At 44.9% G+C, this 23,727-nt stretch overlaps 1 protein-coding gene and 1 non-coding gene across 2 annotated transcripts in view; both read left to right on the forward strand.

The window, feature by feature from the left end:
• Positions 1 to 23,727, forward strand: part of DOCK2 (dedicator of cytokinesis 2) — a 371,400-nt gene that overhangs the window by 18,736 nt on the left and 328,937 nt on the right. The window contains exons 2-9 of the mRNA XM_010980444.3: positions 99 to 182; positions 7,516 to 7,556; positions 8,809 to 8,864; positions 9,361 to 9,457; positions 11,970 to 12,118; positions 17,178 to 17,313; positions 19,305 to 19,459; positions 23,389 to 23,470. Coding sequence (XP_010978746.3) covers positions 99 to 182; positions 7,516 to 7,556; positions 8,809 to 8,864; positions 9,361 to 9,457; positions 11,970 to 12,118; positions 17,178 to 17,313; positions 19,305 to 19,459; positions 23,389 to 23,470 — 800 coding nt within the window. The remainder of the gene's footprint in view (positions 1 to 98; positions 183 to 7,515; positions 7,557 to 8,808; positions 8,865 to 9,360; positions 9,458 to 11,969; positions 12,119 to 17,177; positions 17,314 to 19,304; positions 19,460 to 23,388; positions 23,471 to 23,727) is intronic.
• On the forward strand, positions 783 to 855 carry TRNAP-AGG (transfer RNA proline (anticodon AGG)). Its single transcript has one exon. It is a non-coding gene; the product is annotated as a tRNA-Pro (tRNA).

Here is a 23,727-nt window from a genome sequence, read left to right on the forward strand (position 1 = left end):
CTTGGGCATCAGATAAAGTCAAGAATGGAAGAGCAGGAAGAAGCAGAGATTCTTGGTATCCAGAGGTCTCACCATGCTGCCTCTGTTCTGTTTCACAGCCATATACAACTTCCAGGGAAGCGGAGCCCCCCAGCTCTCCCTGCAGATTGGCGATGTGGTGCGAATACAGGAGACCTGTGGAGGTGAGTCACGGCCCCAGGCGAGCCTTGGACGCCAGGAGCTTGGCTGATGATGCCGGGGTATCCCTTGGGCCTACCCAGCACCTCTAGCCCTCTCTCAGAACTTGCAACTCTGTGTGGTTTATTTAAATACATTTTGTTAGTGTCAGTATTTTGAATTTACTGAAAATAATGCTTTGCTATTGTAGGAGTTGATACCTAGAAGCAAAGGCTTGACTGGGTGGTTTGATGTTCATTGTGCTTTCTATTTCCCCAGTCATGGAGCTACTGGGGCCTGTGACACCTTCTAGGTACACTTCTTTATTAGTATCAATACCATTTTAAAGGAAAATCAACATTATTAGGTTTTGGAGGCCCCAGTAAATTATAACCCTGATTCCAGGAGGACTGCTCTATACAACAGTGTGGTTTGGGCACAGCACCTGGTCCAGGAAGCAGTGCTCACTGCTTTCATCAAGCTGGGAGCCCTGTCTTGGGGGAAGTGGCATCCTTCTCTTTCCTCAGAGGTGCCATCTCTTGTGAAGCCAAGTGTCTGTTCAGTTGTGTCCCCCATGATGGTGGTAGTGGTGGTAAGGGGTGCTTTTAAAAGTTTGCATGGGGGTGGGGGGTGTAGATCAAGTGGTAGAGCACATGCTTAGGATGCATGAGGTCCTGGGTTCAATCCCCAGTACCTCCTCCAAAAAAATAAATAAGTAAATCTAATTATCCTCCCCTCCAAAAGTTTTTTTAAATAAATAAAATAAAATAAGAGTTTGCACAAAGGCTAATGGCCTTGGACTCAGGAGTCAGGCCCCTCGAAATCAATGTCACCTATGTCACTCATAAAATTGATATTGGGAGAATGGTTTGGGCGTAAGAGTCAAATGAGCTTGCTAATGTGCCAGCCACAGTCAGGTAGGCTCTCCCCACCCTCACTGGCCCAGCTGGACCCCCACGGCTCTCCCCATCCCTGGGCCGGCCTGTAATCCTGCTGTGGGGTGAGCATAGTGTGTGTCCTTCCGGTGGCCGGGCAGAGCAAGGAGAAAGAAGAGCGGAGTGGGCTCCGATCCTGCTTCCCAGCTAATCCCTCAGGCAGGGCTCTTCTGTGCTGGGATGGGGGTGAGGGGCGGGCAGGAGGCAGGGGTGGCACTGTGAAGGAGGCCCTCTCAAGGTGAAACAGAGGTCAGAGGAAAGGAGACTGCCTGCAGAACTAGGTATCTGTGGGTTCTTACCACGTACAGGGGCACTGTGCTAGATCCCTTATAACACATTAGCCTCGTTCCTCCTCACGGCAACCTCCAGGACAAGGAGTACCTCCAGCGCTGAGTCAGCTGTGTGAGGCTTCCAAGGCAACTCTGCAGATTGGTGCAGGGGTGCACGTGCACACACACACGCACGGACACACCAACACACACACACACACAAACACATTACGCACAGACACGCATACACACAATGCAAACCAAAAAGCAAACAAACAGAAAACTTTTTCTGGGTGGTGGGAAGGATTTGATATATTTTAAAACAGCTTTAAAAGAGTCATCATGGGGGAAACAAAAGCTTTCTTAACCTTCTGTACATTTGTTTTATGCTTTAGTACTATTTTGGATACCGTGTACTTTTCAGTGCCCAGGCCTCTGAAGTTCCCACTCTGGCCCTGTTAAAACCTTTTACACACAGAGGGAGTGGGAGTCGGGGAGGTGGGGGGGATCTGATTCAAAACACCCTGTCCTCTTACAGCGTAAACCTATTTTTTGCAAATCTGCTTCTACTCAGTGACAAATAAGCAAACTCTAGGTGTCTACCAAGGGCAAAGAATGAAACTAAAACCAGCAAGCACTACAACTCTCCTCAGTGTCTCCTACGCGCTGCTGGATGCTAATCCTGAGAAACAGGCAGAGACCTCACTTCTGCAGGTGCGGAAGCAAGGCTCAGGGAGGAGAAATGACTCGCCTGGGGTCACACAGGGAGCCTGTGGCTGTTCTCCCCGCCCCCACCCCCACCCCTAAAAGTTCTCTTTCCTCCACCCCATGCCTCCCAAGACAGTGGAAAAGCCTCCTAGTGTTTCCTGTGTCCTACATTTTGAAATCCAGATGAGTGTTTTCCTCTTCTTTCCATGCGTTTTCCCTGGAAAAAATGCTGCAGGGCGGTTAACTGACCACACAGGTTGCATGTCCTCAGAGCCTTCTCTTCCTTTTACCTGGCCTGGGGCCTGACCTTCCAAAGTGCTGCCCTTGCTGCCTCCTTTGTTTGTCTTTGGGATTAGCATTCTTGCATCTTTGCTTCTAAGCTCTTTAGTTCTGGTTTCCCATTTGAAATTTTGTTTTATCAGGCTTATTTTAATGTATCCTTGTAATAGGCAGCCAGAATACTTTTCTGGAAAAAGCTGGTTGTATTAATTTAGCAAGTGATTGCCAATTCATGAATACTTTGAAAATACAACATTTGGAAGTTTGTTAGACTGATTCGAGATGTCTGAGGAATTGCTATGCAAATTATTAAGATCCATCATGCATGCACTCATATCCAGACAGAGTTTTCAAACTGGAATTTATAGGATTCCAAGGGTCCCTGAGGGTCTTGGACAGCTAAGGGACTCTGAGATCAGGTCTGGTCTTGTCTGCTTTGCAGGTGGGGAGTCCTGCTTATGATTCTCATTGAAAAAGAGTTCCTCTGCAAATATAGAAAGAGTGCACACCGCAGTGTTAGTAAAAAAATTAGTCAAAATGATGTAGAAGAAAAAAATTGGGTTCCCATGAAACCCTCTTGTAGAAACCTACTTGAAAAATAAAATCCAGCCAATTGAGAGATGAGTCAAAATTGTAAAATGTAGGAATTGATAAGCTGTGATAAAAGGAAATACCGGTGAGCATTGAGTCCAAATGAACCGATTTATCAAAATTAGTATTAAAAGTAACATTTATGACTACAAAAAAGAATGGCGTTGTTAGAAAACTGGAAAATGTATTTTTAAAAAAACTAATGAAACTGAGAAGTGGAAGGGGGAATGGAAGAGAATAGATATAGTCCTGAAGATTTAAAGGATTGATTAATTCTAGGTGGTAGGAATGTGAATAATTATTCTGTATTTTAAAAGTTTAAAATCTCCCCTCCCCACAAAAAAAAAAAAAAAAAGGGGGAGAGAAAGAAAAAGAAAGAAGACGAAATGGAAAAAGTGTGGGCTTTTGAATCAGGAGGTTATTCTCTGTTCCATTTACCCACTAGCTGAGTGATCTTGGGGAGGTAGGCCTCAGTTTTCTCACCTGTGAAATGGGTTATTATCACTTTGCTTCTAGACTTGTTATAGGGATAAAATGAGAGAACCATGCCTGGCTCCTAGGTGCTCTGTGTTGGTGACTTCCACCCCTCCCCCCATTTACAGGGCTACATTGAGATTGACAGGTCTGTATGTTACCAATATGGCCCAGGGAGCCCGGAAGCTGGCCCTCTGATTGCCTGGAGTGGGTGAGGCTAGCCCTTCTTTACCTGTGTATGAAATTGACTCACCCACATGAACAGAGAAAACAAAAATCTGACCTGGAACCTTAGGTATGAATGAATTTCATTTCACTAGAGTTCAAACATTTTTATGAACTTTTTATTATAAAAATATATCTTGTGATTAAAAACTCAAACAGTTTGGAAGGAGGACCATTGCTAAGCCGGGGACATCCTAGTGCTTATTCCTTTGTCCATCTTACATCTCTCAGGCTGCCTGTTCTACCCAGAGGCAGCACAAACATTGTGTGTCCTGATTTTAGATGTGGAAAACACATGTGAGTGTTTGTTGAGCAGTTAGAGCTCCTCATGGGGGAATAAACATAAAAAAGGAATGTTATTTTCCTCCAGCCACTTCCTTCAGTTGTATTTGGTTGACATCTTTCCTGCTATTTAACAGCATCTCAAAAGAAGACTTCAAGCCCATATCCAATTTAATGCTCCCCTCCTCCTTCGCTTTCTCCAGCTTAACCAAGGCTGAGGGTAGAGAGAGCTTGGGGTGCTCTTTTTCTGATTTTCTATTTTCCTGATCAAATAAGCCCAAAGGTCAGCCAGTCCTCAGCACGAATAGCCATATACCAGATGCCCCAGTATCTCTGAGTGAATCTCCTGGAATGCTCCCCAACACTTGGATTTGGTTTGTGGGGTGAGAGAGCTCTACCAGGCACCCCTAAGGCAACAGCAGCCACCTCCAGATACCACCCCCACCTCCTGATTACTTGAACTCTGGTGGGGGGAGTCATCCTGGGGGGTAGCCCAGCTTGTTTGGCCTCTGCCCTGTAAGTCCTCCAGAGGGAATGTCTGCTCCACTCTGTTATTTGCGGCCCGAATCTTCCTTTCTGGAACAGCAAGGGAAGTCCCATTCCACCTACTGATACACCCACTTGTCTGGGTCACGGGGACCCACTCTTAGTGGCGAAGAGAATGGGATTTCCCAGCAGTGGTTCCCAAGGATCTTCTGAATTTCACTCACCAGCAAAATGGAACAAAGGGAAGGGATGTGGGAGGAGACCGAAGTAGCGTCACCTTCTTAAGGTACCGCACAGCTTTTGCTGTCATTGTTCTCTAGAGGTGGGACTGCACTGTGCAGACCATTCTGAGACGGTCTTCTCACTTACAGATATCTGGAGTTCCTTCTAAGCAGGCATGTGGGCGTCACTTCACTCTTGGTTCAGCAGCTAAGAGCTCTGCACAAAGACTTTTGACTCTCCCACTTGCAGAGTAGGGCACACCCAGATCCGTGCAGCAGCTTCAGGGGTCGTGGAGGTCAGTGACCCAGCCAGGTTGGGGATGTCATGTCAAGAAAACTCTGAAGGACAGCTCTGATGCAGCTGATGTATTATCCTCATCTAGCAAGGGGAGCTGGCGGTGAGCCCTTCTCCCCAAGGATCACTGGGGATTTATTCCTGAAAGCATGTAGCGCAGTGTCACGTACACAGCAGGTACACAATCAGTGTTGTTGAACTTAAATCTGGGAGCCGGGATGTGCATGCTGAGGGTAACCGTCAGGAGATTTCTGGCTCAGGAGTGAGTCAAAGTTCTGAGAATCAGGGTACCTACGAGGGTAACAGATAACTGATTCTCAAGGGTGAGAGAGGGCAAAGCTGCTGGAAGAGGCAGTCAGGGGCCCCTGATGGAGCCCCTGTTGCGGAGAGACATACGTGGGCAGACTGCTCATCTTGACTGTGTTCCTGCTTTCTGGTGGATTTTGGTGACCTTGGCTGTCAAGGTGGATTCAGGTTGCTGCAACCAAGAGATCCTTATCTGTATTTGTACTCTAAGAGAGCATTATCTGTATTTGTGCTCATCGCATGAGGGACAGTGTGGTGGAACAGCTTTGAGGGATGGCTTTGAAGCCATACAGACTTGCCCTTGAACCCTGGCTGTGTGATTTGGCCACTACCTCAAATGACTTGAATCTCAATTTCTTTATCTACAGAGTGGGAATAATACTACTTAGTTCACAGTATGGATATGAGGACTAAATGAGAGAATGCATGTATAACACTTAGCACACAGCTGTGCATTCATTAAGCAATCAATAAATGGTAACTAGTAATATTACAGAGACACTCTTATGTCTAGTTGGTTGAATGAGGAAGAACTGCAAACAAATGAGGTTGTTACAGTGCAGTGCTATAGAGTGTCATCTCTGGAATCACATGCTTGGGTTTAAATCTTAAGTTGCATCACCCAGTAGCTGTGTGACCATTAGCAAGTTGCTTAACTTCTCTGTGCCTCTCTATTTTCATTTGTGAAATTGAGGCATTAGCAGTACCGACTTCATAGGATTATTGTGAAGATTCATTTATAATTTAAAAAAAAAAAACGAAGCAAAAAACTTTACCAGACTTCCTGGCACACAGCAAGCCCTGTCCTTAATATAAGCGCTACTGTTAATGGTTAGTTATTACCAGTCGCTATGGGAAAACTATAAATGAGTGTGAAAATAGAATGTGATGCTTCATGAAGCAGAAAGTTCTCCATCACTGGAAGTATGTAGAGGGAGGTAGCTTAGTGGGCATGTAGTTTTGGAGATTCAGATGTTGGGAGGATGGAAATATTAGGCAACCACCATGCTCCTTCCTCAATTAGACAGGAAGCATGGTATGATGGCTACATATGTTCAAATCCTGGCACTGTCACTTACTAGCTGTGTGACTGTGGGCAAGTTACTTAACTCCTCTGTGCCTCAGGCAGGCCACTCTTCTGTTAAATGGGATAATTGCATTTCCCGCATCACGTGGTTGCTACAAAGATTAAAAGACTTCCTATACGAAGAGTGCTTTATTCGAAACCTGAGATTCTTTCTCTCTGACCTCCATTCCTTTCTTTCTCTCTCCTCCCTTTTCTCCTTTCTTTACCTTTCTGTCTCTCAAATTAGGAACCACTTTGGGCCCTTATTGCTCTGGAACTTTCTTTAGGACTTGACCCTCAAGCTGGCTCATGACTATGAGGGGTGACTTTGCATTTTAAGTTGTTTGTTTTGCAGCTTGCACGTATGTCTGTTGAGAACATATTTCGACAACAATCTGTCAGCCCAGTAATGAGGGTTTGCTAATGAGGCTCCCGACAGACGCTTTTTATTTACAAAGATGACAAATGCCACTACTTGGCTATGCTTGAATCATTTCAAAGGCCAGTAGGCTCATTATAGTCATCAATACTTGCTATGCTGAGGCTCATTTTGTCCAAGGACTGTGTATCACTTGAATTTCTGTTAATTGAATCATTTCTGATACTCCTGCAAGGGGAGGAATCTTTTAAAATCCTGTCCTTTTACCCATTCCTGAACTTGTCTGTTTTGTAGTGACTAACTTCTGCAAATCACATTTTAGACAAAATTTGCTGCTGTTTGAACTGTGGTCATTATTTTAGGATACTTGCCAAACTCCCACAGACATTCTCAGCCTTTCTGTGTCTTTAAGGCAGAGGCTGAAAACATGCACATGAACACAGGAATTACCCAGGCAGGGAATGGAAGTAAGTGAAGGGCTGGATAGTGGCTGGACAGTTGGCGGCACCTGCTTTGTCTGATGGGACCAGCTGCTCCTCACCACTAGTCAACTGTGGCCGCAGGGGAGCATTGGCCACCATCTCTGGGCCTCTTGTTTTTTCAAAAGGAGGATGACATTTGTATTTTTATGTGAAATCCCTGTATTTTTGGATGCGCTTTGGAGATGTTAGCAACTTATTCGACGGATTGTTGAAGCCCAGGGCTTTGATCTATCCCTAAGGTCTAAAGCACTTTGCAGTAGTTTCTTTGCTAGTGAAAAACAAACAGAACAAGGACCACCAAATCCAGCAATAAACTTGTCAGAATAGATGAAAGACCTGTTTCTTGATTTTCTCTTTGCAGACTGGTATAGAGGATACCTCGTAAAGCACAAAATGTTACAGGTAAGGTCGATGTGTTTTCATCTGGGACAGTACTGGGTGTCTGTACATGACCCTGCCAGCCCTCTGGGCAGTTATCTCCCACGGTTGCTCCTCTGCAAACTGATTCCATTCCTCCTTGTGTCCTGGGCTTTCCTTGCTGTGCCTCAGCTCCCTTCCGCTTTCACTCATCCTTCAAGGCCCACCTCCAGAGCTCTCTTCTCCCTCAAACTTTTCCTAATATGCCAGTCACATAGGATTCTGGGAGTCCCCTGAAACTGTGCATTTTTTATTTGAAATTTATCTTCTACTGCCTTTCTTTAGCGTTGCTTGGGGCATTCATCATTGCCTCACCTATGTGTCCCATATGACACAGAAAGGACAGGTCCAGTCTCCGCCCTTGGGGAGTCTCCCTGCTCCAGCCCCGCACCGCACCGCACAGACGTGTCCACGGAAGCAGGCATCTCCTTTGCTTGCCTCCCTGTAGCTCACAGTGTCCAGTGCGGGGACCGGGTTACCCAGTGTACACAGTGGCTGAATTTATGAAGGAAATTCCAAGTAATTGATCTGTTTCTCTTGTTAACTGGCAAGCTTATGAAGCAAGGAAATAAGAGATGCTTCTTCCTTACTCCCTGACACGCTGTATTGGGAGGCATGATCCCTCTCTTCTCTCTAAAGGACAGTAAAATAAATCCAGGGAGATGGGGGAGGGTACAGCTCAGTAGTAGAGTGTGTGCCTAGTATGCACAAGGTCCTGGGTTCAATCCCCAGTGCCTCCATTAAATAAATAAACCTAATTACCCACCCACTTCCAAATGTAAAATTATAAAAAAAGAAAAGTCCAGGGAGAAAGAGATCTCAAATCGAACTAGCCCACTTGCAACCAGAGACCCTGTTGCATTGGGACCTGACCTTCCCATGACTGGGAAGGGTGGCTGCTCTCCCAGAACTGGGCAGGAGAGCGGAGAGACAGAGCGCCTTGTCTCATGTAGAGTGAGTCTTTCAAGCACTCCTGCCTTGTGCGCACGATCAGGTGAGTGTCCGCAGTGGGGTTGGAGCATCGTTTGGAATCTAGGGCTGTTGTGGGAGCTGGAACACCTGATGAAGAACGGGAGAGAAAGTAGACCTAAAAGAGCAGATTTAGCATCCACCGCCTGCTCTGTCGGACTAGGGTTGTTCCTGTAGTCGCTTTTGGAAAATCATGAAGACCTGGGGTCAGTTTTTTCTGTAGGGACGAGTCATCCTATCTTATCTCACCTTATCTTATCCCCAACAGGGCATTTTTCCTACATCGTTTATCCACATCAAAGAAGTGACAGTGGAGAAAAAAAGGTATTTGTCATTCTTCCCCAGACTTGACCCTGCAATGGCCCATGGAGGTGTCACTGTCCTGTCTGCTTTGAAAACTTGACTTGGCAGATATGAAGGATGCTCAGCTGATCGGTCTTCTTCATGCCTGTGTTTATTCGGCCTCTTCCTCACTGAATGGGAGATCTAATGCCAATTGATTCGTATTCAGATCTGATTCTGAAGGGGATATTAGTAAATTTGGAGAATCAAACTTTTCACTGGCAGCTGCTTTTGAACTGTATTAAAGCAGATTAATCCTGAATGATGAGCTTGAAGGGCCCACTCCAACAAAGAAGACCATTAAAAAGGAGGTCCTTTACATTTGCATAATGTAATTGGTGTGGCTATTAGAGGACGTTTAGTCTCCTGCCAGCAAGGCTCCTCTCAGCAGCTGCAGCTTAATGCAAATTTGCCAACATTTTGTCTTGTTAGCACCTGGGTCTCAATTTCACAACGTTTTCTCTCCCACCTCAAATAGAAATATCGAGAACATTATTCCTGCAGAAATCCCTCTGGCGCAAGAAGTGACCACGACACTCTGGGAATGGGGCAGCATTTGGAAACAGCTCTATGTGGTGAGACTCAAAACCCCGCCCCCTGGGATGGATGCTTCTTGCAGTTTTTGGTTTGGTTCAAATTCGGAATTTAGCCTTCACATCGTATAGCAAACAGTCTGAGGACATCGACGCCCAGAGAAGTTAGTTGACTTTCTCCAGGCCACACAGTGAGCTAGTGACAAATCCATAGGAAATGTAGGTCTCTTGTGATCCTTCTGTTTTTTTAAACTAGTAAGAAAAGTCATCAAACTTGCCTACGTTTAAGAATCACCTTGAGAGCTATTAAAAATAAGGCTTCCTGCAGTGGGACTCTGCATTTTAATAAACTCAGGGATTTTGATTTGGTGGTCTGCTGATAACACCTTGAGAAATACTGTTCTCATATATTAATTAACTAATGACTATTGTCCTCAGTTCTATGATGGAGCTTTGACCCTGGAAAAGCAAAGAGCGTGTTTTGTATGTGTTTTCTCTTGTGTTGAAGTAAATCTAATTTTAAATCCTCCTTTGATGCTTCTAAAACTCCTAATGAAAGCAGATAGCTGAGAAAATCATTAAACTGAGAACGAAATGTCAACCACGGCTTACTGCATCGTTACAGCTTCACACACACCTGCTGGTGCACATGTGTAATTTGCACGCTCACCTATTACGTTCATAAATGTTGACTCCCATGCGGGTATTTCATAATATGTGGTAATGAGCACTTTCTATAAGTTTCCCAGAAGTTGTTAGGAAAGTGTAGGGGGCAAACAGTAGACTTGAGGCTAAAGTGATTTATTTTTTACCTCCACTACCCCTTTAAAACATCAAATATGCATGCACCATGGAAGCTTGGCATTTTCCTTAAGAAATCTTTGAATTGCAACTTCATCATGTCCTTTACCCTGAAAAAGAGATTCTTAAGCTTCCAGCTTCATGACTCTTGCCATATCTGCATACCACCCCTGTAATATTTACTTAATTCCTAACTTGTCTCCCTTTTTAGTAAATATAGATGATTCACATAAGGAACTTTACAGCATGCTGTGTCATTCCAGCAGGTCTCTGATTCTCCAATACGGACTGGATTCCCTATAATTCAATTCAGTTCTAACACTGACTACCCAGAGTTTAAGAGCTCAGTTCCTCAAGACTGTCCTCACTTCAGATGCCAGTTGCCAGTCCTGGGTCCCCAGACTATCACACTTCTGTCCAACTTGGTACAAATTCAGGAACTCACATGATCCCGCCACCTCCTCACCCAGCCCCTGCCTCCTCTCCCCCATCACCTCATTTTCCGTGAGTTCTTAGAACAGCTCACAAAACTTAAGAAAGCACTACTCTTACAATTACGGTTTTATTATAAAGGATACAACTCAGAAACAGCCAAATGGAAGAGAGACACAGGAGAAAGTACTGGAGTCGGGATGGACACAGAACTTCCATGTTTTCGCCAGGGCGTACCACCCTCCCAGCGCATCAATGTGTTTACCTTCTCGGAAGCTACTTGAAACTTGTTCAAGGGTTTTTGTCCAAGTTTCATTGCATCGGCATGATTGAACTCAATCACCAATGGCTGATGATTTATCAACTGGCAGGTCCTCTAACCTCCTGGGAAGTTGGGGGTGAGGCTGAAAGTTCCAACCCTCTAACCACATGGTTGGTTCCTCTGGCAGCCAGTCCCCATCCTGAAGCTATCTAGGATGCCTACCAGGAGTCAGCTCATCATCTCAGGACCAGTCTGAAGGGGCTCATTATGCAAAAGAAAAGACACACCTATTAGGAAGTTCCAAGAGTTTTAGGGGTTCTGTGCCAAGAACTGGGAACAGAGACTATCTGTGTTTTATTACTACACACGTTTCCCAAATGGAAAGCCAAAAGTACTCAGCACAGTTAGAAGAACATTATTTGAATAAATACAATGAAAACAAAACGACGTTGTTAAGGGCTGGCTGTAGTACCTGTCAAAAGCTCTGAACCGAAGGACTCCTTTCTCTTTCTGTTAAAAAAAGAAATTAACAAATGTCAGACTGGGGTTAAAAACTTACTGCCATGAAACTGCAACTTTCTCCTCTCCTTAAACAGAAGGATGGGAGGAGAGTTGAGGAGAATCACCATATGGGTCCCTAATAGTTACACTGAACACCATCTCGTGGCCCACAGGTTGTACACTTACCACACCTAGGGGAACACTGCCCTTGAAACAGGCCTTTTGCACCAGAGAAATGGTCCTGGTTCTTAACCTTAAAGGCTAACACATTCACGGCATTGCTGCTTAACGTGTACCTTTTTAGATAAGAATCAGAAATAATCCCTTTTTTTTCTTAAATCAGGAAGTGATTGGGATTATTACTTTTACTTTTGAGAAACCCCTGTGGCCCTGGGGGAGGAAACATGTCAACGACTAAGACCATCACCCAGTCCCTTCACAGCTGGGAAGGGACCAGCAGAGGCGCTCAAGCCATGACCCCTCTACATGCTCACTTGACTTTGGCCCAGTTTGCCAAATAGATGCCCAAGACCTTCGGTGTGATTTCCTGTCTCCTAGGCCAGCAAAAAGGAGCGGTTCCTGCAGGTGCAGTCCATGATGTACGACTTGATGGAGTGGCGGTCCCAGCTCCTCTCCGGAACTTTGCCGAAGGACGAGCTGAAGGAACTGAAGCAGAAAGTCACGTCCAAAATTGACTATGGCAACAAGTAAGCTCTCTTTCCTTCCTCCAAAGAGATGTTTTCTTTCCCTACCCTTCCCCTTCCTTCTGTTTCTCCCTCCAAGGAGCTGGGTTTCATTTTTAGATGCGCGTTTGCCACTTGCTATTTGGGGGAAGGCTGTTACCAACGGCTGCTCTTGTGTGCCTTTGTTACCACCCCCAGGAGACCCAGGGACATGCACGTGGAGGGAGGCTTGCTTATGCAGTGGTTATTAGCAGGCTAGAGATTTAGGACACTCATTTAACCTACTTCCAAGGGGCTGGGAGCGCAGTCATGCTGGTTCACTTTCGGCTTAGTTGTCATTTTATTCCTGCATTTACAAAACTCTCTGTTAAATCCCAGTGTGAGACTTGGTGTCCCTTCCTCCCACCCTAAATTATCTAAGCCATGTGCCATCAGCCAACTCATATGCACAGTTACAAAAGCATTTCCTCAAAAGGGAAAAAGCAGAAATTGGTTGGCATTTGAAGGCTGTGAAGTTAAGGACAGTGTAAAACAATTTTTTTTGAGGCAGGACAATGCGCTAATAATAGTAATAGTGATAAGAATATTTTAACTAACACCTAATCCGAGCTTATCATGCACCAGTCTTAAGCTAAATGTTTTACATCCATTGTCGTATTTAAACTTACAACAACTCAATGAGGCATGTAGTTTTTAGTATCCTCATCTTTTCAGATGAAGAAACTGAGTCTCCTAAAGTGACGTGTCCAGAGTCACCCAGCTAGTAGGGCAGAACCAGAATTTAGACCCAGTTTCGACCCTGGCTCCAGAATCCATGAGCCTCACCATTACATTACTTGGGTAGCATTTGAGAACTGTAAAGGCCTCCCTCCCTCTTGATTATGTGAGTGCCCTTCATAACATCCTACTCATTTGTTTATCCATCCCAGCCACAAATATGTATCAAGTACCTATGATTGGTCTGATTTCCTTCTAGGCTTTTTGAGGCTACAGAAGTAAAATTTCCTGTACACTAAGGGACCACAGTCCAGTTAAGAGTGAGCTACAAATAAACTACTGATGTATATACTGTGGTAACTTCGATGGCTCAGGAAACAAGAGTGTTCTTAATTCAATTCGGAGAAGGAAATCAAGGAAGGCTTTCTGGAGGAGGTGACCAGAGCTGACTTTTGAAAGATAAAGAAGTGTTAAGTAGGCTTTAAAAAGAAAAAGTAAGAGAGGGAAGGAGTACTTGAGAGAGCATGACATGTTCAGAAGACTTCAGAGTGGGTCAGAAGGCCGGAACATAGGGCCTGAGGGGGGAATTAGAAAGAGCCTGCTCAGTGGGAATAAAAAAAGAAATTTCCCTAGCAGCCAGGCCTCCTTGCCCTTGTCACATGCACTAGGAAGATGATCCAAGGAGGAAAGTCAGTGGGTCCAACTTATAGCTGCTTCCCATCCCAGAACACGGTCCCTCTGCTGGCTTCCCTGCTGGCCGCTGGCAAGTGAGTTACCCCATAGTGACAGGAAGGATTTGCTCTGCAGCTGCTGCCACCACTGGTCCATGACATCTTTAACTGAGCATGGTCACAACTGGGATGTGGGAATTGAGGGAGTTTTGCTGCTTTGCAATAATGGTATCTGTGACCTTCACATGTTTCCTCATGGGAGTTTCTGAGAATAAGGACCAAGGATGGACAAATGGTCACCACTGTTAGGAAGACTTCCCTGATTTTCCCCCACCCACCCTTGGCTGGGTTAGGCACCCCGGCAGGCCCCTAGCACCTTGAACAGTAATCACCTCCTTATTGGCCTGTCTCCCGTGCTGTGCTGGGATTTCCTCTCTGATAGTGACGGTCTGACTCATTTCTGTTTGCTGGAAACAGGATCTGCACGCAGTAGGTGCCCAGTGGATGGTAAATGAATGAATGGACTAATGGTGGTGAAGGGAGGAAGAGGGTCCTCCCTAAGTCATCCTCTCCTCTGCAGCATCGCCCCCACCAGCCTGTGCTTTCAGTTTCAGTCAGTTGCCTTTGGGGAAGTGAGAGACATCCTTGGAGGCTGAGGCCCTGAGCTAAGGGGCCCCTTTCTTCTGGCCGCGGTTCCCTGACGACTTCAGCTGGATGTGAGAGAGACTTGGGCACCTTCAGTTAATACTGGCCTGCTATGTTGGGGACTCAGAGCTCTGATGTGGGGCGGGTTCTCCCTGAAAGCCAGGAGGCTAGACTGCTGGTCAGAGTGTCAGGAATAGCATGAGGAACATAAACTTCAGGCTGTGAGAATCAAGGAAGCACGACTCAGAACTGAGTCTTGGAGGATTGATCAGAATCAGTCTGTTTCTTCCCTCATTCACTCCATTCCTTAATTCAGACGTCAGACTTTTGTTGAGCACCTAGTAGGTTCTCAAAACACAGATGTTTATAAAACACAGACTCTATGTTAACAACAACAACAAAAAGCAAGCAATAAGCACTAATAATAACTTATAGAGTACTTACTATTTGCCAGGTACTGTTTTAAGTGCTTTCTGTGTATTAACTCAGTTAAGTCTCATGACAACTCTGTGAGGCAGGTACTATCATCCCTATTTCTTAGATGAGGAAACTGAGGGCTGAGTAGGTCGTTGTACCCACGATGCACTGGAATTTGAAGCAGGTGGCTTGGCTCCAGAGTTCAAGAGCTTAACCGCTGCATTCTACTGCCTCTCGAGGAAGATGCGGACTAGTAAGAGAAAGGGAGAAGTAAGCAGACACTTGAGTAGGAAGTCATGCAGTTCACGAGAGGAGGAAGCAGGAACGAGAGGGTGGGAGGAGGCAGGGCAGGGGGTGACACCTCCCTGAATCAAACCAGACCAGCAGGAATTATTAAGTGAAGCAATTCAGAGAAAGAGAGAGAGAGAGAAGCTGAGAGGAGCTGAGGGATAAACATGAAGATGGAGGGAAAGGTAGACAGGGGCTGGAATGCTGAAGGCCTGAGTGCCAGGTGGGGAAGTTCACATTTGTCCAGTGGGCAATGGGGAGCCACAGAAAAAAAAACAAATCTTTCTGTTTTCTTCACCTTAAAGCAATTTTGGTGAGGGGTGGGAAGAGTGGAAAATGTGTACAGCAGGGGTTTTCTCCACTGCCCTTATCTTGGGTTCATTTTATCACTTTCTTGAACAGAAGAGAGAAATGGGGCTACCCCCTGAGGAAAAACTGTCAGAATGCTCAGTTCTCTGAAATGAATGCTCTGCTGTCCCTTGGGAGACAGCCCTCCCCTGACCCTTGGTCGTGGGAATCCCATCAGTCCTGCCCCTTGACTACTGAAGCTTCCAAGTTTCAAGTGAGACTGGCAATGGACAAGCTCTTTGGTGTCCGAGGAGCGAGGAATCCTCAAATGATTCCTTCAATTCCCAAGATAGCTGGACCCAGAAGAATGTTTTATTCATACATTTTAGAACCGAATCCACTTTGATAAATCTTGAAGAGAAAGCACTAGAGAGATCTCGGCATTAAATTATATATCAGCCATGCTCCATCTTTTCCCAGGTCGAGGGAGCCTCTGCTCAGCATCCGTTGAATGCATTTATTCCCACTTAGCATCGGCCATTCAGCAGCATGGCTGTGCACCATTATGAGTCATACCTAGCTGGAAGTTAATTTCCTAATGAATGTGGACAAACGGGGGAACCTTGGCTCCCTTCTGTTTGCATTTGGATGAGACGAGCGATGTGCCGCTCAATCCGATTCTCAAATAAGAGATGAAAATGTGGTCGCCTTCTCCAATCCTCGCTGCCCTTTGAGTCTGGTAGTCCACAGAAGTGCCCAAGCAGGACCACCGTTGGCTTTCTCAGAGTCTCCATCAGCCCACCTCCCCCTGCCTTCCTTGTTTGGACAACTGACGTCCTCTGTGTCAACGTCAAGTGCAAAAGCTGCTTCCAGTTAGGACACAACCCCTGTCCCCCAACCCAGTACTGCTTCTAAAAGCCTTCTATCTAGAAAGTATACCATAAAGTCAAGAATGCAGACTAGGGTGCCATATTGCTTCTTACTACGTGACCTGGAGCAAAGTATCCTGAAGTCCTCTCTTCTCCTGTAAAATAGGGGCATTAATAGCACCTCCCTCTTAGGGTTATTATAAGGGTCAAATGCTTAACGTGTGTGAAGAATTTAATGCACAGCTTATCACAAGTGCTATGTGGGTGTTTGCTGTTGTTCGTGTCATCGATGCCAATCAGAATGGCAGATGCAGTTGAAACAAATCAATACCAAACAGGGAAAAGCTTGTGACCTGGAAGTCACAAGAGCTAAAGAGCAAGCTCTGGATAACGATGGAGACACCTGAGATTTTTCCCAACAACTACTTCCAAACTGTCACCAAATAAGTGATACATGAACACCTTCTCTGCGTATTATATTGTATGCCGTACTATATTATGTTCTATGGTATTACATAAACATTAAATAAATAGAGGTAAGGCACAATTCTCCTTGACCCCTACACGTCTCCTGGTCCCAGGGCCCTGCTTCTCCTCACAGGTGCACGTGTTGGTAGTGTTGGTAGTTTGGTGAATTTTGTCCAGAACTTTCTCTCTATACGTGCACCCAGGGAACTTACCTGGCTTTGTCTGTTTGTTTGTTTTTTTGTTTGTTTGTTTTTACTTAAAACACACTTATGCATCTTTCCATGCTTGATTTTTTTTCACTGATATGTATCATTAAACATAGCAAAACTATATCACATTTTTAAAACCCTGTCCTATGGAACTCCATTACAGATCATAGTTTATTTAGCCATTCCCCCTTTGACAGACATTTTAGTTTGTTTCAATATATCAATAAACAATATATATATATATAATTGTTTCAACACACATCCTTGTTCACGTGTGGTTGGTTTCTCTAGGTTCACTCTCGCAGGAAATACATATTAAATTATATTTCAATACACACTGCCACAATACCTCCCAGAGAAGCTGAACCATACGAGTGTGACTCGCAGCTGTGGGTCGTGCTATCTGTGTACGGCTGAAATCTGGTGAGCTTTCTGGTAGAAACTTCTCACCAATGTTCTAAAGGCTTCAGCTTCCCTTGATTTTTCCTCATCTCACATTTTTGATCTGCAGAATCCTTGAGCTTGATCTGATTGTCAGAGATGAAGACGGAAATATCTTGGACCCTGATAATACCAGTGTCATCAGCTTATTCCACGCACACGAGGAAGCGACTGATAAAATCACAGAGCGTATCAAGGAAGAGATGGTGAGCTTTGTGAAACGGTCTTTGGCCAAGCAAGGCAGGCATTTAGCACATCCTGCCCTTAAAATAATAAGCTGATTAACCAGACTGTATATTATTCAAGAGGACATCTGTCCTATGACCTGAGATGATCAGTAACCATATGCATTTTATTGCATTTTTGTACTTGAATCTGTAATTCATTCAGCAGCCATCCCACAGGTAGTTTAATGCCAGGCATGTTTCCTCTTCTCACGGAGTTTTATATGCCAGAGAGGAAAAAAGAAGAAATGTAGTAAAAAAGTAAATAAATAAATGGACAAATTAATTCCAGATGGTAATGAGTTTCTAGAGGCAATAAATTAGGGTTATGTGAATGGGCGTGAATCAGGAGCTATTTTAAAAGGAACCATGAGGAAGGTCTCTCCCAGGAGTAACATCTAAGATGACACTTGAATAATGTGAAGGCACCAGGCCGCGTGGGAAGATCTGGGGACAAGAAAGGAGTTCAATGCAGAGGGCATAGCAAGTACAAAGGCCCTGAGGTAGCACTGAGTTCTGAATGTTCAAGGAGTAGAAAGGCCAGTATGGATGGGGCATAGTGAGCAGTGAAAGAATGTAGGCAATGATTTGGAGAGGTAGGTAGAAGGAGCCAGCTCTCATAGGACCTGAGGGTTCATAGAAGAGAGCTAAGATGTTATTCCAAGCGTGGTAGGAAGCCAACAAAAGATTCCAAGGAATCACAGTCTATTCAAGGTTAACATAATCTGATTTATACTTTAAAAAAGTATTTTATCCACTGTGTATTATTTGAAAGCAACTTTACTTTTAGCTTTATTGAGATAACAATTTTCATACAGTCAAATTAATTCATTTAAAATTACAGTCTAATAAATCTTATTAATATATAATGTTGGGTAAACTCTATCACAGTCAAGATATAGGGCGGTTCCATCTCCCTAAAAGATACTTTGAGTTCCTTTACAGTCAATCCCCTTTCCCAACCCCAAGCCCCAGGCAACCCCTAATTTGCCTTTTGCGACTACACTTGTGCCTTTTCTAGAGTTTCATGTAAATGGAATCATTTGGTTTCTGTGGTTGACTTACTTTACTAGGCATCATGTTTTTGAGGTTCATGTTGTTGTGTGTGTGAATGTTTTCTTCCTTTTCATTCCTGAGTTGCTACACCATTGACCAGTTGCCAATGATATATATCACTGATCAATTGCTGCACATTTGGGCGGTAATAATCATATGATAAATGTATGTTTAACTTTTTAAGGCACTGCTTGCCATACTGTTTCCCAAAAGGCTGTACAATTTTGCACTCCCATTGGCAACATAGGAGAGTGTCAGTTGCTCTACATTCTTGTCAACGCTTGGTATTGTCAGTCTTTTAACGTTAGCCATTCTTGTGGCAGTGTAGTGGTATCTCACTGTTGTTTTGAATGTCCCCAGATGGCTAGTGATGTTGAACATCTCTTCCTGTGCTCACTGGCCTTTGCCATTTGTATCTTTTTTTTGGTGAAGTGTTTGTTCAAATACCTTGTCTGTTTTAATTGGGTTGATTTTCTTATCATTGAGTTGTAAGAATTCTTTGTATATTATGGATACAAATTATTTACCAGATGTATGTTTTGCAGGTGTATTTTTCTCCCAGTCGGTACCTGGCCTTCCATTTTCTTAAATGTGTCTTTCAAAAAGCAAATTTTTTGGTTTTGATGAAGTCCGTTTAAACACTTTTGTCTTTTCTAGTTTGTGCTGTACTTTTAATGACACTAACTCTATGAGGAAGGCTGGGTCATTTTTGGTTATTTTCCAAGATCGAGGCCAAGAGAGTCAAAGTGGCTTGGCTCAGACAACAGAAACTTTGGGTGGTAGACCTGAATAAAATACCGAAGTCTTCAGGATTGAAACCTACCTGATTCTTCATATCCTGGGCCGCCTTTCTGCTGTCCTAAGTGGTGCTGGGCTAATGTTCTGCATCCTACTCCCTTTTTCCTTCCACCTCTCAGTCAAAAGATCAGCCCGATTATGGAATGTATTCCCGGATCTCCTCGTCCCCCACCCACAGCCTCTATGTTTTTGTGAGAAACTTTGTGTGCAGAATCGGGGAAGATGCTGAGCTCTTCATGTCTCTCTATGACCCCAACAAGCAAATGGTCATCAGGTAAGTGTGTTCCATATTGCCTGACTTCTCTGTGTTTGGGAGGTTGGAGTTGGCAGAGCTCAGAGCATCTTTTCCTTCCACTGTCCCTTGTGGAGAAAGCCCACCCAGTGGAGAAGCTGAGCCCAACTGAGAATGTGGAAATAACTTCTTTTAGGGTGTGAGAGTCAGGTGGAAATATTAACACCACATTTTTTTTCCCCCTCACAGCAGGGTTATGGTTACACAGTAGGGTTTTATAAGCAGGTTTTTGATTACTGGAAACCAACCAGAAATAACAAGATTCAGACAGGTACCACTGGATAGAATAAAAATACCTACTTTTTAAACAGGAGTTAAGAAATGAATGGTGAAAACACCGTATCTTCAATGGCAGTAAGAGGCTAAGAATGTGGGCTCTGAAGTCTACACAGGTTCACCGCCATTGACTCTTTCTTAACCTCGGGCAAGTGGTTAATCTTTCTTAAGCCTGAGTTTTAATTTGAAAAATGTAAGTGTCAACCTCATAAAGTCATCTCTTTCAGATTTAAATGAGAAAAAGCACATGAAGCTTGAGGCCCATCGCATGGTGCTCTAAGTGGCAGTGATTATTATTATGACTATCTTAATTAGTTGTTCTTGGGAATGGAAAAGTAAGGGAATTTGCAGGTGCTTCAGCTCAAGGAAGGGAAAACATTTTGGGGGAATCTCCAGGGAGAAGACTTCCAGCCTCCACTGCCAGCACTGGCCTCTGCTTGTGGCTCAATCCATCCTTCCTCCCAGGTGACCACTGCCTGTCCCCTCCAGTGGGGTTTTGGGCCAACACTTGGTCCCATATTTGAGATCCCAATTAATGGACCTCTACCGCTCTGCTTCTATCGAGAAAGTGATGTCTCCTTACCTTGGTTGTTTTGATGATTAAATGAGAAAACATAAAGCTCCTAGTGAATAAAAATTCTCTTTAGAAAATAATGGCTCTCCTGGAGACATTTATGAAACATGGAGGAGCTGTCCACGTAAGAAGACTGAACTGAGGTCTGTGCGTGATCTCATGTAATCTTCATTACTCCGTGTGATTTGCATGGGAAAGTGAGGCTCGGGGAGGTCAAGTGACTTGCCCAAAGTCACATATATTCATAAGCAGCAGAGCTGAGATTTCTACCCAGGTCCGTCTGACTTTAAAGATAAGCTAGTTCCCGCTTGAGTCTGTCACCAAGGAGAGAGTTGTATCAAATATCGTGAATGGTCCTCACCAGAGTCTTAGCACTGTGATGGTGGAAAGCTATTCCTTACAGCAAATTAAATCCCTAATATTAAAGAATCAGCCCAGCTCACCTGGCTAGACCTCAGCAGACACGGTGAACAAGTGTTCCTGCTCCCTTAGAACCCACCTTGAGATGGTCTAGGCCCCTTGCCATTCCCTGTCAGCTGTTCCTCAGGCAGCAAAGATCCTGAAAGTACTCTCTGCCTCTCAGAAGACACCAGGATTCCTCATGGTCGAATTGACAAAGGTGCCTGGCCTACTGGCTCATCTAAGTGATGGATGGCCTGAACCAGCTCTGTGTTGGGAGGCCATGGATCAGTGAAATGGCAGCTCTGCGCCCCGAGGTGCCACACGGGATGATGCGCTCGATGGGGCATGGCTGAGCGGTGCCTCCCTCCGAGGGAGAGAGAGAGCCGGAGACAGAGGGAAGCCCTCTAGAGAGTGAGAGATGAGAAGGGGGGACAAAGGAGCAGAACCCCTCCTCCCTCCCTGCCCCACCCCCTGCAAAAAAAAAATAAGAAAAGAAAAAGGAGTAGAAAACAAAGAAAGAAGAGAATAGGCGTGATATAGGAAAGGGGCAGGGGAACTTGGACACTCTCCCCATGTCAGTCTGACTCTGGGTAGCTGCTCTTTCCCAAGAAACCAGTTTTCTCCGCTCCAGCCTGGCCCTAGCCAGGGTGTGCATGCAGGGAGCCACAGGCAAGTTAAGGCATCCTCAGTATGACCCAGGTGTGGACTGGGGAGAATTCACCTGGGACTGACCTTTCAGTGTTGGGATGAATCATGATCCGGTTCCAATGGATGCCTGGAGAGATCTGATTTGGGACACTTTAAATTTTTGTAGGACAAAAAAAGAAGCAGCTCAGGCATTGGGCCAGTGACAAGGCTAATTTCCAAAAAGAACTCGAGGCAGTTGGAACGGTTCTCCTCTTCCCCCTGAGGAGGGTGTCATGTGGAGGAGGTCTAGCCTGTCTTGGTGCCAGGTGGGCCTTCAGATTCACCACCTAGGTCTTCCTGGGCAAAGATGGATGGGGCCAGTTCAGCTCTCTAAATTGCTTTTCTTATTTATGATTCCATTTCCCCTAGAAGAAAATTGCTGGTGCCTATGGTTTAGACCTAGCCTGGTGTGCTGCATGTGATTAAAAGTCCTGGGAAATACCCAGGTGTTTCACTATGACAGTCCAGAAATAACCAATGGGAAAAAACATAAAAAAAATTTTTTTTTTTGGATGGAGCATTGGTGGCTTTTTGGCTAGTTTGCTGCAAATTCCACTACAACTTTTAGATCTTACTGGGGGAAAAAAAGTACATTGAACTTAATTAAATTTTAACCATTGGTTAATCTGGGATAGTGTGTTCTTTTTGTTGCAAGTCCCAATTCCCCGTTGAGCTCTGCTCAGACTGTTCTCATTAGTCTTTTAGGGGTGAGCGAAGGGAGGAGAACAGGACATCAAGAGAACAGACCTCTGAAAACAAGGCAGTTCCCCTTAACTTTGCCGAATTCTCTTATTATGCCTTTTTGGGCTGACTTGGTTTTTGAGATTTATTTTGTTTATATCCTATTTCAATATAATGGGCGTTTGTTTAGAACCAATTCTAGGCTCCTGGATGGCATGGAAAACCTGATGACTCAGCTCAGCAAACTGTACTAAGCTTCTCCTACGGTACAGAAGGGCTGGACGTCTTGATGTTGCTGGTACAACTAGCCTGACTAGCGTGAGCCACATGGGGTTGTGGGATGGTTGCTAGAAGATGTGAGATGTTAAATGACCAGATGTCAGAACTGTGTGACTGCCCCTCATAAAACCCTTCAATGGGTTTTCACTCCTATTAGGGTCAAGTCAAAATCCTTAAATCCTATGAGGCCTACATGCTCTGGCCCATCTCTATAATTTTTCTTTTACCACTTTCCCCTTGGATCTGTTTTTTTTTAGATGCAGCAAGCTCCAACCTGCCTCAGGGCCTTTGCACGCACAAATGCTTTGCCTGAAACATTTCCCTTTTCCGCATCTCTTTTCCTGACCAACTTTATTTACATGGCATATCCTCAGCAAAGACTAGGCCTGGTTCTTCTGCTGTACATTCTCACAGCATCCTAAACTTTTTATTTATAGCACAATTACATACAAATACTTGTCACGATTGCATTTAGATCATCACCTAAGTGTATCTCACATCATGGCTGAGGCCCCCTATGACCCATCAACGTGTGACATTCCATTCAAGGAAATGGTCCTACCTCCAATGGATAATTAACTTAAAATAATTCAAATCTTCACTCAATCTTGAAAGGAGTGTAGGGTGGAAAGGGCAAATAAATTCTTAATGTCCAGCAAAACATATGAAAATCCTTTCCCTCTCACTTCTGCCACTCTTTATCACCTCTACAGAGAATGCTGCCGCTCTTCGAACATAGTAGGCAGCTGGGTTAGAATTTGCTTAGCAGATGGAAGGAAAGAGTTCACGAATACACATTAGTAATTCCTTGCTCCTGGTTGTCTAAGTCTGTCTCCCTGATGGGGCGTGGTCTCTTGGAGGGAGGGACAGACAGGGAGAGTCTGTCTCAATCACTCACGTGTGCCCAGCGGCCAGCATGGTGTCAGGCACACAGCAGAGACTCAGTGAGTATTTTTACTGAATGACTGCTGAGACCCCTGGCAGTAATGGGTCACCACCCCTCTTCCCACAGCGAGAACTACCTGGTGCGATGGGGCAGCAGGGGCTTCCCAAAGGAGATCGAGATGCTCAACAACCTGAAGGTGGTCTTCACGGTAGGTGTGCACTGCCCTCTTGGGACCATGTCCCACACTCATATGTTCTGGGAGATGAGGCTGGTCAGTCGATCAGGAGGGAGTGTGGCCTTGGTGCAGAGCTGGGTTCTGGCCTCTCTGCAGAGATTCAGAGGAGATGGAGGTCTTCGTGTGCCCTGAGGAAGCTTTTGGGAAGCTGAACCTTCTCCTCACTCTTTCTTCCCCGCTTCCCTCTCTCTTTCTCTCTCATGTGCACACAACTCAGAGTGCTGTGTAAA

Source organism: Camelus dromedarius, chromosome 27 (assembly GCF_036321535.1).
Source record: "Camelus dromedarius isolate mCamDro1 chromosome 27, mCamDro1.pat, whole genome shotgun sequence".
Taxonomy (NCBI): domain Eukaryota; kingdom Metazoa; phylum Chordata; class Mammalia; order Artiodactyla; family Camelidae; genus Camelus; species Camelus dromedarius.